This window comes from Felis catus, chromosome B1 (genome assembly GCF_018350175.1).
Source record: "Felis catus isolate Fca126 chromosome B1, F.catus_Fca126_mat1.0, whole genome shotgun sequence".
Taxonomy (NCBI): domain Eukaryota; kingdom Metazoa; phylum Chordata; class Mammalia; order Carnivora; family Felidae; genus Felis; species Felis catus.
This window is the reverse complement of record NC_058371.1, coordinates 39,686,149-39,703,492: the sequence shown is the minus strand read 5'-3', so window position 1 is coordinate 39,703,492 and position 17,344 is coordinate 39,686,149. Positions and strand designations below refer to the sequence as shown.

The 17,344-nt window shown below is 39.7% G+C and overlaps 1 protein-coding gene across 5 annotated transcripts in view; it reads right to left on the bottom strand.

The window, feature by feature from the left end:
- Positions 1-13,512, bottom strand: part of INTS10 (integrator complex subunit 10) — a 32,232-nt gene extending 18,720 nt beyond the window's left edge. Inside the window, exons 1-10 of one of the 5 annotated variants that reach the window (XM_019828475.3) lie at positions 13,290-13,512; positions 12,664-12,731; positions 11,332-11,435; positions 10,491-10,630; positions 8,453-8,534; positions 7,815-7,955; positions 7,218-7,389; positions 6,619-6,788; positions 5,698-5,831; positions 874-1,027 (exon numbers count right to left, since the gene is read on the bottom strand). In XM_019828475.3, coding sequence (XP_019684034.1) covers positions 874-1,027; positions 5,698-5,831; positions 6,619-6,788; positions 7,218-7,389; positions 7,815-7,955; positions 8,453-8,534; positions 10,491-10,630; positions 11,332-11,435; positions 12,664-12,731; positions 13,290-13,418 — 1,294 coding nt within the window. In that variant the 5' untranslated portion in view covers positions 13,419-13,512. The other 4 variants (XM_003984736.6, XM_019828476.2, XM_019828477.2 and 1 more) reach the window with 4 other exon arrangements.
- Positions 13,513-17,344: the final 3,832 nt, after the last annotated feature.

The window sequence follows — 17,344 nt, the reverse complement described above, 5'->3', positions numbered from 1 at the left end:
ACATGTTGGGGAGGGACAGGGAGACAGTGAGAGAATTCCAAGCAGACTCCGCGCTGTCAGTGCAGAGCCCAGTTTGGGGCTTGAACTCAGGAACCATGAGATCATGACCTGGGAATAAATCAAAGAGTCCAGGGCTTAACTGACTGAGAGCCATCCAACTGCTCCTGAAATACTTAATAACTGTAAAACTTCCCCTAGTTTTAGGTCTATTCTCAAAGGAAAACAATCTTTCTGTAGTGTGAGTTTTTCAGGTAATAGAGTTAATGCAGATAAAAATAGCATTACCTTTTGTATGCTTGGCTACACTACTTAAGGAAGATACAAGGCAGTAGAAGAACCAAAAGCACAAAACAAACAAACCCAGCAAGAAAAAGAGGCCAGCAATACAAATGTTAAAAGACCTAAAACTCTCCCTGACACTCCACCCCAACCCTGATTATAATTATACTCAGAGTAGGGGCACCTGGGTGGCTCAGTCAGTTAAGCCTCCGGCTCTTGATTTTGGTTCAGGTCATGATCTCACGGTTCCGGAGTTCGAGCCCCTCACAGGGCTCTACCCTAACTGCACGGAACCTGCTTGGGATTCCTCTCTCTCTCTCTCTGTGCCCCTCCCCTGCGTGTTCACAGGCTCTCTTTCTCTCTCAAAATAAGTAAACTTTAAAAAAAAAACCACTCATAGTAAAAGCTAAGAGGTAAATGGTTATTTGATTAATAACTGATTAGATGTCCTACTCAAAAAGAATCCTATAAAACATGTCAACTACTGTAATCAATTTAGTTAGCCATGTCTTATTTCAAGCAGAATAATGTTTTTATTAGCACACTCACCTTATATAAAAATTAAACAGCACCAATACAACAGCATGTTCTTACCCTTGTCAAGGAATTCTAGGGAGTAGAGCAACTCCCAGCTCTCCCTGGCCAGCTTAAAGCTTTCTAGAACTTCAATGGAGTTAGCAAGCTCTGCTTTATTGACTACAATGTGACGATTCCTTCCTTTTGCCGAACAGTCTTCATCATCCGAACTCTGTTTAGAGAAGGTGAAGAATAGGACTAACTTAGTTATGTATGCGTGACCCTTCAACAGCATGGGTTTGAATGACACAGATCCATTTATACACAGATTTTTTTTACAGTACAGCAGTGTAAATGTTTTTTCTCCTCATGATTTCCTTAATAACATTTTTTTCTCCAGCTTATTTTATTGTAAGAATACAGTATATAATACATAACACATAACAAATACAGAATAACCAACTACTTATGTTGTTGGTAAGGCTTCTGGTCAATAGTAGGCTGTTAGTAGTTAAGTTCTGGGAGGAGTCAAAAGTTATACACAGATCTGTGACTGTGTAGGGCGCATAGGGCTGGCGCCCCTAACCCCCTTGTTCAAGGGTCAGCTGCACTGGTGTGTTATTATATTTGTTGCCACCAATTCTGATTACCATATGGACTTTATCAAAGGATACTATCCTGAGTATAACTTTTGAATTTAACAATTTAGCTTTAAAAATTAATGTAAATTTTCCATCTTTTCACTCTTACACATTCAATTTTTACCTTAAAAATTAAGCTTATTTTTTTTTAAATTTTTTTTTACATTTTTATTTATTTTTGAGAGACAGAGACAGAGCGCAAGTGGGGGAGGGGCAGAGAGAGAATGAGACACAGAATCCAAAGCAGGCCCCAGGCGCTGAGCTGTCAGCACGGAGCCCGATGCCGGGCTTGAACCCACGAACCGTGAGATCATGACCTGAGCTGAAGTCAGACACCCAACTGACTGAGCCACTCAGGTGCCCCTAAGCTTATGTTTTTCTCATGATAAATTCTAAGCTTATGTTGCTTTCAAGTAAAGCTCCAATAGTTTAAAAACATTATCAGTGTTATAAAAGCCCCAAATCAGATTTTTATATTCAGAGATAAAGCTTAAGTAGCATCTGTTTTATAGTTTACTTTCCCCCCCAATATGTGACATCATTTAATTTGCTTCCAAATAAGTTTGTCATGTCGTGGAATAAAATTAAAGCCCAAATGCCCTAAGAATTGAGAGAAATGAGTTATTTTTTTGTTCCCTAGATATATCTTCTCCTGTGGCCACCACTCTCTTTGGCTCTGCTCCCCCAATGCAAGGTGTCGGCCAGGAATTATGCTTAACAATAATACTTATCTATTAATGCCTTCTGTATTTTACAAAAGAGTTCTACGTTTCTTGTTCTTCATCTCCAGAAATATTTAGCCAAAGAAAAGAGAGGTCTCAGAGAATTGCTTGTTGTAAGTGTTGTAAGTGCCAGTGAGCATGGTTAGACATTTTGCCAAAAAACAGTAAAGGTAAAACAGCTCCATTTAATTTTATTTTGCTGAGAATTTCTTGACTCTTTTATTCTATCTAGGTTATTTTGCCAACTTAATGACCCAAATTAAATTCTCCCTGCAAATTTTTACATCACTAAGATCATTTAAAAATATGTACAAATATTTTAGCTAAAAACTCAATTCCTCAAGCTAATCTCAGAAAAAACAAGTCCTTCACTCCCACCTTTCTTCCCCTCAGACTTAGTATCCTCCTGCTACTCCTGATGCTTGGGGATCCTCCCTACCCACTCTATTTAGCTGCCACATTCTTATCCTCCCTCAGTAATGACACATACCCCATCCCTTTCACAATCAAAACCTGCTAGGCATCTTATTTTTTCAGGGTCCAGCTCCTTGCCACATGTTGCCAATCTAATAAGATACACTGATATGAATGGGGTAGGCACTGGTGTTGCAACTTAGAGAAAACATTCCTGTCTCAAAATGAGATCGGGAGTTTATGGAAGGGACCTCAGATGTGGTGGGAATAGTATGGAGTTCTAAACAGTTTCTAGAATTTAGAGAAATTACTTTCGAAATGCAAAAGTAGCCTCTGAAGTTCCGAGGGAATGCTGTAAGCAAGAATCCTGACTACAGGGAACACACACAAATGTGTGCGGGTGGAGAACTTATTGCCCGTGGGAGAGGACAGCCCCCAGCTCCAGCCACCTGACATGTCACATGAGCCAAGGAATTCAGCTGGGTGGAGAATGCACACCCATCTCAGGTGAGCAGCCTCTGCCCCGCTCCAAATATGTGCCAACGTTAGGGGCCAGCGTATCAGATACTGTTGTGAGAAATCTCCCAATTTTTTGACGATTAAAAGAAACAAAACACTACAACAAGATGAGCTGATAAGCTGAACTTTGGGCCATCGGATATGTCCTCTGTTGTGATGGCACACACAGACCTGGCAGGGAAGGAGGGGGGTTGGGGGGGTGCAGACTGTGGCACAGAATGAAAACCAGGAAGAAATCAGGAGAGTAAAAACAAAAATAGATGGAAACACAGATTGGCTGGAGAGCCACAGTATGAGAGCAGGGCCTGCCAGGTGACACATGACAGGTGAAAAACAGGAGGAACCAGAGGGCCAGAGGGTTTAAGGAGGCTGCAGAGGGACAAAAGTCTGGGCCTACAGCTAAGAGACTAGCACACAGCCTGCCAGAGAGAAGTACTCCAACCCTAGAGCACAGCCCAGGGGCAGAGGTCCAGGGGTAGGAAGGGGCTCAGAGCACTGAAGGATGCAAAGGCCTGATCAGTAACTGCCTTAAAGCCAAAGTGAAGAGTTTGGCTTTTATTCTGAGCATGATGGGAAGCCACTAGAGGTGGTAAAGGAGTGATGTCTGCTTCATGTCTTTAAAACGTCACTAAGCCTGCTGGGTAGAGAAGAGAGTTGGCAGGGAGCAAGAGGGCAAGCAGGAAGAGGATGATCCTGATGATATACGAAAGACTGGGATGCCTTGGACAGGGAGGAAGTGGTGGAGATGGAGAAACAGACTGAGAGCCATGTTATTTATACTGATTTATATGGGACATGTCATTGCTTTTAGCTAAAACCAGTATTATTACAACCTATTATTACATGGCAGGTATCTGTGGTCTTAACGTGACACACCCAGATAAACCACGCACTCATGGAAACCAAAAGGGAGAGTGAACGAGTTATCCCTCCTGGGAATGTCAGCAAAGAAGGAAAGAGTAGGTACCTAGCAGCCTTAGGAATCTTTTTAAAGCATGACTCAGAGGGCATCCAGGAAAGTCTGATTGGCACAGAGTTCTCAAAATGGGGTTCAGGGTTGGATTTCAAAGCATCTCTCAACCTCTGAAATTATTTGTAGAACAGTAAATGTGTGCATTTTTCTGTGGGAGGAAACAAATGAATTTACCCTAAGGTTTAATAACCTTAAAAGCCTTCAGAAGGCTTGGTCTTCCCTGCTCCATTCTATCTCATACAATCTATAAAAACATCAAATTAAACTGACATTTTTTTAAAAATTAAAAAAAATTTCTTGAGAGAGAGTGTCAGAGTGTGAGCAGAGAAGGGGTGGAGAGAAAGGGAGACACACAATCCAAAGCAAGCTCTAGGCTCTGTCAGCGCAGAGCCCAACGTGGGGCTCGAACTCACAAACTGTGAGATTGTGACCTAAACTGAAGTCAGATGCTCAACTAACTGAGCCACCCAGGCACCCAGATTAAACTGATCTTAAGGCACATTATCTCCTCATGCCCCGGTCTAGTAAATGTTACTTAGGGGCTGAAGAAGTAGTGAGGGGACTGAAAGGAGGAGAGGGGACAGGAAGTAGGTGAAACTCTTGGCTCCCCTGAGGTATTCACCTGGAGCAGGGATTAGCAAACTGTGACCTGCAGGTCAAATGCTCCTTTAGTAAATAAAGTTTTATTAGAACACAGCCACTTCATTTGTTTACTATTGTCTATCGCTGTTTTTTTGTATTGTAACAGCAGAGCTGAGTAGCTAGCTGCAGTAGAGACTGTTGAGCCTCTAAAGCCTAACCTACTTATTACCTGGCCCTTTACAGAGAAATTTCGCTGACTCCTGACCTAAAGCATCTCCACTGGGCCTCCACTAAAGCTTTTCTTGAAAGGATTCCTCTGCATTAAAATTAAATTTAGAAATCACTGTCCCGTCCAGGCCTGCTGCCTGGCCTAATCAGAAGACCAGTGGTTCTTCACATTCTCCAGCCTCTTGCATCTTGTGCAAACTGTCTACTCTTCACAAATTTCACCCCCCAATTGCAAATGACAAAATGCTATACATCCTTCAAGGCTGATTTCAAATGCTGACCTCCTTCATGAAACCTTTCTGACATGTCCCCTTGGGTTGTAATTACTTCTTAGCTGGAACACCTCAGCACTTTCCATTCTGAGGCCAGGACTCAGCATAGCACTCTGTCTAGACGTTCAATGCAGTTCATTTGCCTTTGCTTTTTACATTTGATGTCATGCCATCAAAAGAGGTAGAATTAACTTATACCAGGGTTTCTCAACATTTGCCTTTTAGGCTGGACAACTCTTTGTCGTGGGCCTGTCCTGGTCACTCTGGCATGGTTAGCGGCATCTCTGGCCTCTACATGGTAGATATTAATAGCAATTCCTCCACACCAAGCCGTGGAAATAAAAAAATGTCCCCAGACACTGCCATATGTCCGGGGGGGAGGGGGAGGGCAGCAAAATCACTTTAGTTGAGAACCGCTGATTTATACGGTAATTATGACGAAAAGCCCCAACAACTTTATCAATTCAGCTCCAAAGCTATATTTTACAAAGACTCATTTCCAGTAAACCATAAACATATAATCTGTTAATAATCATATCTGAAAGGATTACCATGGTTTTTTCTCTTCCCTCAGCTAGTTTCCTCTTTTTATGTATATGTTTGTTACGATCAATTTCTACATCACCATACACATTTGATACATCCTCAAGAAGAACCAGTGGAACTTGGCTTGGGGCATTAGGACCTATGGATGGGGGGAAACACCAACACTTAAAAATGCGGCAAGGAAAAGAAAACAATATCAGGTAGAAGTTTACTCAGTTGTAAATACAGGTCATTAAAAAGTATGTTCAGTGTGATCCCAGTTAGGTAGACAAACAAGTGTGCAAGAATAAGAAAAAAGACTATACAGATATACACCAAATAGTTAATAAAGGTTCTCTCTCAATGACAGATTATAAATCAAAGTTCCTTCTTTGTTATTTGTTCTTACTTATCTAGAAATTTTTTATAGCTATCATGAATCATAAAATTAGCAAAAAACACTAAGAGTGTATTATATGTACAATACATTATAGCTACAAATTCCAAACAGTATCTAAATATATGAAAGGCTATAAGGCAATACACAAAAATGAGAGTAGTTATATTGGATGGGTAGGTGATTTCATGCTCTTATTTTTCTATTTTTCATGTTTTATATGAATTTATATGCAAATATATTACTTAAAAAATCTCTGTCTACTGCAAAGTCTTTGTGAAATCTACTTTAACACTTTGCTACATCTGCTGCTTTTTAAAAACAGAGGCACTGAATATCTGTATTTAGTTTCACGGTACCACTATATCCTTTAATATAGAAACTGTAAATGAAAACATACTTACATAAAAACTACCAACAACTAAAAGAAAGCCCTGGTGTTACCCCGCAGTTATTTGCATCTAAGAACAATGTTAAGGTTAACATTTTCATCTTTCATCATCCTAGCCAAAGTCAGTATTTTGGGAGACTCTAAAATTCTTAAACCAACCTTGGAACAGAGATGGTTGTATGCTGTTGACATACTGGAATGCATTCTTAAAGAAGACCAACATAGTGGAATAAACCACTTGGTTTTTATATTTTGCATGAGCTTCATTATCAAAGTTGGTCATGTATCTGCAGAGATCCTTCATTCTATGCAAAATATCACCATAGCTTCTGAAAGATGAAGGATGACAAAAATTAATTACTCTGGGCTTGAGAGCAAAAGGTCTAGAGAAAAACCCTAACAGAAGCATTACATTTGCCAAATGTAGCAGCAGGCATTTGAAATTCCCCTTCTGAATTAGAGCAATAATCAGATCACTATTTCAGGACACAGACACAACAAAATAGCTATTGTTTCCTCTGAATGCGGAGGAATGCTTCAACCTCAACATCTTAAGAGTTCACACTTCCATTGCGAATCTTTTAATAAAGTGAAAAACCACCCTCTTTTGCATAAATACCATGGTTACAGAATTTGCCCAAACAAAAGTATACCTATGCATTATACGCTGTTTAAGAATGTGATTTTGTTTTTAAAGATCTTGAGAACATGGTATCAGAAGACTTGCTAAGCAATTCTAGAAATGAACAATGTTTTACCGTCTTCCTTTATCCATCTGCCATTCACATCTCATTCCAACAACATTTAAAATCTTAAACAACCTCTCCCAAGGGTCCACAATCTGGGATGATTTTTCAGTCAGCCCTTCTATTATGTACTTCTGAGAGCTCCGTTTGCTAGGTGACATTAAATCAGATGATTCTTGGGCACCTGAGAAATGAGAAGAGTAGTCTACAATTAATCTTACTACTTACTATGTATGTGATACCTGACAGAGAAAGAAAAAGAATCCCCATTCAAAAGCCAAGAGCACAGAATCCAAACACATTATGTGCTTTGTTTAAACCCACAACTGGCCACGGGTATAGCAGAAAATGACTTTCAAGCTGTGGTACACGTATGAAGCTTGGTGCACTCACATCATAGTTCAGCAAGTTGACTGTTTCAGTCAAATGGTAAAACTGGTTCCAGAAAAGTTTTTTCTCTTACCTGTAGTATTTTTTTTCCAGGAACCATCTTTTAGAAACACTATCAAACTGGTGTGTATCCAGAGAATAATCAGAATGATGAGGGATTTCTGAGTTTGCAATTTACTAAAGTCTGTATAAATAAAACTGCAGGATATTTTCACTTACCTTGGTGCTGACTCTCTATCTGAGTAGACCTAGTGACGTAATTGATATAAAATTCAGCTGCTTTGTTCAAGTACTTATATAATAAATTGGCAGGCAATCGAACATCATGGTTGTTAATTATTAGTGGAAGAACATCACAAACTGTTGAAGGGGAAAAATAAGAAAAAACGATTAAGTTGTCTGTCTACCCTACAATTGTGAGAAAAACAGAATTTGTTTTAGACTTCACTTAAGTATTACTTAAAATATATAGGGGAACAACCCCCTTATGGCACATTTATTTAAAATTTACAGTGCACAGGGTACTAGTGGCTGGAGCTAGCAAGGAAACACACAGGCAGATTCTACATTATGGGTACTGGTCTAGTTCTTGAACTAGTGACAATTCAGATGTTTATTATTATGCTTCATACTTGAATATATGGTTGTACATATTCTTTTGGAGGTATCAAATATGAGAATAAAAATTTAGAAGTTGTTTAAAATGCTTTCTGGACTAAAAAAATAAACCAGGATTTAAATTTCATAATACGAAAAGTTCTTTTGCTTTCCACAAATGACCTTATCACTAAAATGATACTTACTCCAGCATATTCTACTCACTGCAAAGAATTAGTACAAAATACAGTTTTTCTTACCAAATAATTTTCTAAAGCAGTTAACAGGAGATTCTTGTTCTTCAATAGTTTCAGCCTCTAATAGTGCTTCCCCAAGGCCAACCTGTTTCAAAATACAATTAGTCATTTAAATGCGCTACAGTTTAAGATGTCAGAATTACATAAAGAAATGGCTTTTAAAATTTACCAGTCTGTATATGCAAACTTCCCCAGGAAACAAATATTCTCATTTTAAAGACTAGAAAACAAAAGGATACATCAGCAACACAGCCCAGAAGGAAACCCTAAATTCACCTGATCAACAACTACTTTGGCTTGGTTATGCTCCTCTGAACTAGCAAAATTAAAATGAAAATTAAATGTCTACAGAAACTTAAAGGAAGGGTTGGAACTGATTAGAATAATAGATTTTGTCCAAACATAGAAACTATTCTCTGCATCAAGATATATTATGTTGGCAAACCTTATCACTTTCAAGAGTTGTCACAAGTAGGCAATCATACAACCTAGGCTAGGCTAGACACAACTGTTTGACTTTTTTTTTTTAATTTTTGACAGAGATAAAGAAACAGTGTGAGCAGGGGAGGGCCGGAGACAGGGAAAGAGACAGAATCCCAAGCAGACTCCACATCATCAGCATAGAGCCTGATGCAGGGCTCAAACCCGCAAGAACCACGAGATCATGACCCCAGCCACAATTAAGAGTCAGATGCCTAATGGAATGAGCACCCAGGTGTCCCACAACTGTCTGACTTTTAAGGCCACCTTTCCATTACTTTCTACTATGTATTTCCTAGCATAGTAGAAAGTTAGCTTATCAAAACCCATCAAGGTGTCTGTGTTATCTCCTTGGGGTCACTTGGGGATGCTTGGGGTAGGGGTAGAACAATGTAAAAGATAATATAATACAAACAGTTAAAAGCTGAGTAATGATTAAAGAATGTATTGGGTTGAATAGCATCCTCCCAAAATTCATGTCCACCTCCACTCAGCATGTGACCTTACATATATTTCATGCTATAAAAAAAAATAAGGTCTTTGTAGATGCGATTAGTTAAGATGAAGGCATACTAGGTTAGGACAGGCCCTAAATCCAATGACTACAATCTTTACAAGGTCATGTGAAGACATAGGAACACAGGGAAGACACACAGGGAAGGAGGCCATATGACAACAGAGGCAGACACTGAAATGATGTAGCTGCAAGCCAAGAAATGACAGACTGCTGGTGACCACCAGAAGCTAGGAAGAGTAGGAAGCATTCTTCCCTAGAGCCTTTAGAGGGAGCATGGCCCTGCCCACACCTTGCTTTTTTGAACTTTCAGCTTCCAGAACTGTGAGAGAATAAATTTCTGTTGTCTTAAGCCACTCAGTTTTCTGGTACTTTGTTATAGCAGCCCTAGGCAACTAATATAGGGAGGTACAGAAAAGGTTAACTGGGGCCAAAGCTTGAAAAATGGTGTGGGAAAGAATAAGCAACAGAGCTGGAATTAAGAGTTAGTGATTTGAATCCTGACTCTTCCATTTGATGGCTATGGAAATTACTAACATATTTAAGATTCAGTTTCTTCATCTGTACAGTCGGATACTATCTACCTCAAAGGGTCTGGGAAGTACAGGAGATACCGAACACTTACCAATGCCTGCCAATAGCATTCAATAATTACAGATATAAGTAATTGAGGGAAAAGTACATGAGAAACATGCCTGTTAAGACTACAGACTATGGCTCTCATTTAAATTCAAACATGTTCTTGACTACAACGGAGTAGGATTTTTAAAATAATTTTACCGTACTTTACAGACTGCAAATAAACAGCACTGTCAAAGCTGGCTGTTTCCTTACACCGACAGGACAACTTCTACTGGAAATTTATAAAGTTTGATAACAGTGACATACTTTTAGCTTTACTGACAAAGATTTCTTATATTCAATCCTACCTAGTGCTCTTCAGAATTTCTGCTCTAAAATAATACACACTATTGCTTTTAACCCAACTGATGAATGTGTTGATCAATTTTATTTTCTCTTAAGAAAAAGGAAATGATCAAATCATACCCCATGCTGTACCACTGTTTCAGGGAAGCGTCTCAAAAGCAGAAGCAACATTTCTGATCGTTCCAACGTGTTGAAGCATTGTTCTGTTACCTTTAGTAACATTTCGCACTGGACTCGACCAGGGAGAGTTTCAAACAAACCTGTGCATAACACATTTTACTTTAAAAAGTTTCTTTCAGAAAGAAAATCTTGAAACTAATATGGAAGTAAGGCATTTTCACGTACAGAACAGTAAATACTACATTTAGAATAACTGAGTTTCACCTACAACCTAGAAGGCTTTTGGGTTAGATGGTAATGCACACAGATGTTTGCTGAATGACCCTAAAACCCTTGGAGGCCTTATTGGATCCAGGAGACAAGAATGGCTTATGTGAAGGGTCACAATAGTGCTTGCTGTTGGCTGAGATAAAGAGGATGCACTTGTTTATGCTGAAATTACCTTAACTACCTACTTTCTATTTTATCCAGAATTTGAAATCTTTCGCTATAGCAATCAACACAAAGTGAGGGTTAACAAGAAAGGTCATAAATTGCTAAAAGTTTCTCTCCCATTTTGTGGAGATATGCTTAATCTATAGATGCTTTCTGATCACTGCAAAACCTGTTAAAAATATATTCAATTCCCTGGGCTAACTGATAAATTTGCACCCTTTAAGGAAGCTTATGGGTTTCTAAGCAAATGCTCAAGAGACCAAGTGACACCATTTGTACAAACTTCAGTTGTCAAGAGCAAAATATACATGTGGGTACCAACACTACAGATGTGAGTTACCATATATAACTTAGTAGTCCAGAAATGGTAATTTATACACCCATTAAGTTATCACTCCATTCTTACTTCTTAAAAATTGGGTTTGTTTATCCTGTGAATCATTCCTTAATGCTGATGTAATAATGCTGATTTCTCTCCACACCACCGGCTGATCTGGGAAATTCACAAACCTATTTTTAAAATGAATGCATTAAATTAAAATGTCAGATTCTATATAGTATTCAAAAAAGAAAATAAGATTAGCATATAGAGAAAAACACATTTTTCTTTATTCCAAGTAAATATGTAGATGTAACAAAACAAAGCAAAATAAAAATATAAAATACAAACTAAGGAAAATGAAGTTAATCACAACAGTCTTTAGAGTTTTTATAAGTGAAAAGACAAACGACCATAATATATAAAGCATTTGTAAACATCAACAAGAAAAAGGGACTAAAAAAAAAAAAAAAAACCCCAAAACCAAAAACAAACAACTACCCAAAAGTGGGCAAAGGCAAATCACAGAAAGAATGCAAAGAGAACACTTAAAAAGCTACTCAGTCTTATTAGTAATACAATGAACACAATTTTTTAAAAAAGCAACATACCACTTTCCATCACAATGGCAAAAATTAAAATCTGAAAGACTGATAACATACAATGCTGGCAAATGTGTGGGAAAATGGGCACTCTTATACATTGTTGTAGAAATGTAAAGTGGAATAGTATTTTTTGGAGAGTGATTTAGTAGTGTATCAATATATAAAATACTACACCCTTGACTGTGAAAATCAATGTTTAAGAATCTACTCTATAGAAAAACACCACCATATGGGTACAAAATTCCTTACTGACACGGAATACAATCTCAAATAAGTGGAAAGTATCTAAATGTCCACCAATGTTATGAAACCTTATGCAAATATGAAAAAGAGCTCTACATCCTGAGAAAGCATCCCTCCATTAAAGTGGGTGAAGAAAGCAAGCTGCAGCATGATATAAGTAGTATGATCTCACTTTTGTAACCCTTCCCCACAAATACTTTTATGTCTTCTGTACTGTGTATGCATGTATACAGAGACACCCAAAACTTAACTCAGGTTGAGTTGTAGGGACTTTCACTTGTCATTCTCTATACTTCAGTATTGTCTGAACTTCTGCAAAGAGCATGTATTATTTCCAAAATAAAATGAATTATAGAAAGAAAAGTTTTAACAAGAATAAAACGGAAGATTTCTCTGCAGAAAGCATGTCAGCAGTTAACTGAAGGCCTAGACTCACGACTACGTAAGCTTTAGATACCAGAGACGTAGATGAACTTGAAGATCTTCCCCCAACTCCCACTTTCACACACAAACAAAACCTCCGTGAAAGATCCAGGGCAGTGCAAGCTTGAAGTCCAGCATCCCCACTCACATGTCGTACAGCAGTCTCCCGGCGGTGGCAGTCCTCTCCGCATTCCGCTCGATGGTGTACATCTCATACTGCAACACAGATCAGACTCAGAGGTCACAACCTCCGCCCGGGGCCGGTCCTGGCTCACCGCGCGCAGCGCTACTTGGCCTTCACTGGGCACCCCCAACTCGGGAGGGCCTGATAGTAAAGCATCACGTGGTGACGCAGGGCCACGGCACTTAGGAGTGCGACCCTAGGGCCCTTCGGCTCCCAAGATTGGGGAATAATGTCTCAAAAGTAGCAGGCACTAAACAAATGGCTGCCATGATGATGAACGAGGGAGCGAAAGGCCTCTCCCAAGGCCGAGGCCACCGTTCGGGCCACCGAGCAGCACAGCACCCCCACACTTCCAGTCACTCTGACCTCGAGCTGGGTCCCCGGTGTCTCCAGGTGCTGGCCTCGAAGGGGAGGAGGCGTGTGAGGGCGTCGGAGAGCAGGGCGGGGGAGGTGGAGAGAAGTGGGACCAGAGGGAGCGGGGCGGTCCGGCCCCCGAGGCGGGCGGGAGCAGCTCGCGGCCAGGGCAGCCCCGGCGCGGCGAAGCACTCACACCTTCACGGATGCTGCCGCATGCACGGGCCTGACCTCACCTGGATGTTAAAGTCGGCGGGGTAGAGGCTGCGGGCTGTGATCAGCCAAGCCTTGGCTGCCCACAGGTCCTGCTGCACCAGTTCCCGGGCTCGCTGCACCAGGAACTCGCAGTCCCCCTGGGCCGACATGACCCAGGAGGCGTCAGGCAGCCGGCCGCTCAGGCAGTACCTTCCGGCTCTGGAGACGCCGCCGCCGCCGCCGCCGTCGCAGGGGAGGCTTCTGCGCATGTCGGGGTTGGCGCATCCGGAATTCTTTCCCGGGTTTTGCGAGCACCCTCTTCCGGTCCGCTCTCATTGACGTTCCAGCCCCTTCGTTCTTTGAGGACCCAGTGTTTTGGTACCGACTTTTCCAGGTCACCTCCAAAATGTGGAGAAGTGGATTTCCACGCTTGCGGGCTCTAGCGTGACTCTTGTTAAGCTAGGGGGCATGCGCTAGAGCCTCTAGTTGCTGAGTTACGGCACGGTGTTCTTCCGTTCCTCTCCCGGAGACCTGCGGGTGGGCGGTATCTGGGTGTCTCGAGGTCTGGTACCCGAACCTGACTGACAAACTTCTATGTACAAGAAGCTTGAGAGGAACAGGCAGAGGGGGGCCTAGAAGGCGGCGGGAAAGAGCGCGTGGGGAGCTCCCTTGGCCAGGGCAGAGTTGAGGAACCTGCCCCTGGCTCATTGCCCGGCTTTAAGTTTACGAGAAAAAGTCTGAGGCCAGACTACTGTCCAAGGTCAGAGAGGCATGGTAATGCCTAGAGATCGCTCTGGTGCATTTTATCTTTTCAAAGTATGTCCACATTACATCGTTATGCCTTTATTTGCTGATTTCTGAAACAAGCTTTGAGCTCTTGCAGTAATTAGTTCTTGGAAAGTGCTTTGCTGCATGCGGTGGGAGCTACAAAGATGATTCTTGTCCCAGCAGAAGTTTTACAATGATGTGGGCATGTGACCTACAGAAAAATAGGCCGTTTTAATGATCTCTTTCCACCCAATCACTGTCATTTTCACCAAAATTCCAGATTTGTTTTCCATTTGAGAGAAGGAAAGAGAAATAATCTCCCTGCTCTGGAGAAGGGAGGCCGCATTTCAGAGCTGGAGAAGCACTATTTACCTGCCTAATAGGAAGAATGTACCAAAATGTGGATTCATTAGTTTTCAATACAAGTTCTATATACAGAAAGTTTTAGCAAGTTCTGTTTACATCTGGTATCTTCAATTTATTCAATTTAAAGCCAAGAAATTAAGGATTCAAAGCTGATTTGTTTTAAAAATAGAAGTTACTATGTGTTTCTATACATGAAAATTTATATTTTTAATAAACATGGGTATATACATTACTATTCATGGTTATATGTAAGGTTTAGTATATGCCAACTAATTGTGATAATTTATGAATAAACGATCTTAAAGTTAATGATGAGCTAATTTTAGAGATAAGTACAGAAAGGGCAGACACAAAGCAGCAGTATAAAGCCCCAGTGCTTTCAAATCTATTAATGTCCAGGCTCTTTTATTTTGCTATTTTGCTTATGATACCATTCTAAAAATAACACTTTTAAATATCTTCCCCTTTCTCAAAATTCTGAAAATTTGATTTTGTTTCATTAGTATTCCCAATGATGTCTTTAGCTAAGAGTCCCTGCATTAACATCAGTCGTTCTGTGATCTATTGATTGAATGCTCCAGGAAACATTCAGGTTCCAAAGGTGCTATTTAATGTGCCCTTATTATGCACAACCAGAGCCTAATTGTGCCATCACTTTAGGCCAGAATTGTCAGTGACAGAATGTTTTTGGCTTTGTAGAAAATACAAAATTGAACAAATAGCTCAGTGTCATTTTTACCTTATAATGTATAGGTTATAAAAATGGGTTGCTAACTTAAATTTTTTTCATTATTTAATTGATTTTAATACATAAAGTGTTATGCTAGGATTTACGAGTGGCAAAATGACTAATTTGGGTTTTTTTCTATCTATTTATTTATTTATTTATTTTAAATTAAATCCAAATTAGTTAACATATAGAGTAATGATAATTTCAGGAATAGAATTTTTGTGATTCATCCTCTACATATAACACCCAGTGCTCATCCCAACAAGTGTTCCCCTTAATGCTCCTTATCCCTTTAGCCCTTCCCCTCATGCAGCATCCCATCAGCAACCCTCTGGTTGTTCTCTGTATTTAAGAGTCTCTTATGCTTTGTCTCCCTCTCTATTTTTATATTATTTTTGCTTCCCTTCCTTTATGTTCATCTGTTTTATATCTTAAATTGTACTTAAGAGTGAAATCATATGATATTTGTCTTTCTCTGACTTATTTCACTTAGCATAATATACTCTAGTTCCATCCAGTTGTTGCAAATGGCAAGATTTCATATTTCATTGTGTGTGTGTGTATATATATACTATATCTTCTTTATCCACTCATGAGTTAATGGACATTTGGGCTCTTTCCATACTTTGGCTATTGTTGATAGTGCTGCTATAAACATTGGGGTGCATGTGACCCTTCGAATCAGCACTCCTCTATCCTTTGGATAAGTACCTAGTAATGTAATTGGTGGGTCGTAGAGTAGTTCTATTTTTAATTTTTTAAGGAACCTCCATACTGTTTTCCAGAGTGGCTGTGCCAGTTTGGGTTCCCACCAACAGTGCAAAAGAGTTCCTCTTTCTCCACATCCTCGCCAACATATGTTGTTGCCTGAGTTGTTAATTTTAGCCATTCTGACAGGTGTGAGGTGGTATCTCATTGTGGTTTTGATTTGTATTTCCCTGATGATGAGTGATGTTGAACATCTTTTCATGTGTCCATTAGCCATCCAGATGTCTTCTTTGGAAAAGTGTCTATTCATGTCTTTTGCCCATCTCGTCACTGGATTATTTGTTTTATGGATGTTGAGTTTGATAAATTCTTTACAGATTTTGGATACTAACCCTTTATCTGATAGGTCATTTGCAAATATCTTCTCCCATTACATTGGTTGCCTTTTAGTTTTGCTGATTGTTCCCTTGGCTGTGCAAAAGCTTTTTATCTTAATGAGGTTCCAATGGTTCATTTTTGCTTTTGTTTTCCTTGCCTCCAGAGACATGTCAAATAAGAAGTTGCTGTGGCTGAGGTCAAAGAGGTTGTTGCCTGTTTTCTCCTATAGGATTTTGATGGCCTCCTGTCTTACATTTAGGTCTTTTATCCATTTTGAGTTTATTTTTGTGTGTGGTGTAAGAAAGTGGTCCAGGTTCATTCTTCTGCATGTCACTGTCCAGTTTTCCCAGCACCATTGCTGAAGAGACTTTTTTCCATTGGATATTCTTTCCTGCTTTGTCAAAGATTAGTTGGCCATATGTTTGTAGGTCCATTTCTGGGTTCTCTATTCTGTTCCATTGATCTATGTGTCCATTTTTATCCCAGTACCATACTGTCTTGATGATTGCAGCTTTGTAATACAGCTTGAAGTCCAAAATTGTGATGCCTACAGCTTTGGTTTTTGTTTTTCAGGATTGCTTTGGCCATTCGGGGTCTTTTATAGTTTTGTATGAAACTATAAATTTGTATGAAACTATAAATTTGTATGCCCCTGGGTAGTATCAACATTTTAACAATATTTGTTTTTCCAATCCATGAGCGTGGAATTTTTTTTCCATTTTTTTTGTGTGTCTTCTTCAATTTCTTTCATCAGCTTTCTATCATTTTTAGTGTATAGATTTTTCACCTCTTTGGTTAGGTTTATTCCTATGTATTTTATGGGTTTTGGTGCAATTATAAATGGGATTGATTCCTTGATTTCTCTTTCTCCTGCTTCATTATTGGGGTATAGAAATGCAGCTGATTTCTGTACATTGATTTTATATCCTGCAAGTTTGTTGAATTCATGTATCAGTTCAGTTTTTTGGTGGAGTCTTTTAGTATCATGTCATCTACGAAGAGTGAAAGTTTGACTTCCTCCTTGTTGATTTGGATGCCTTTTATTTATTCCTTTGTGTTGTCTAATTGCTGAGGCCAGGACTTGCAACACTATGTTGAATAACACTTGTGAGAATGGACATCCCTGTTGTGTTTCTGACCTTAAGG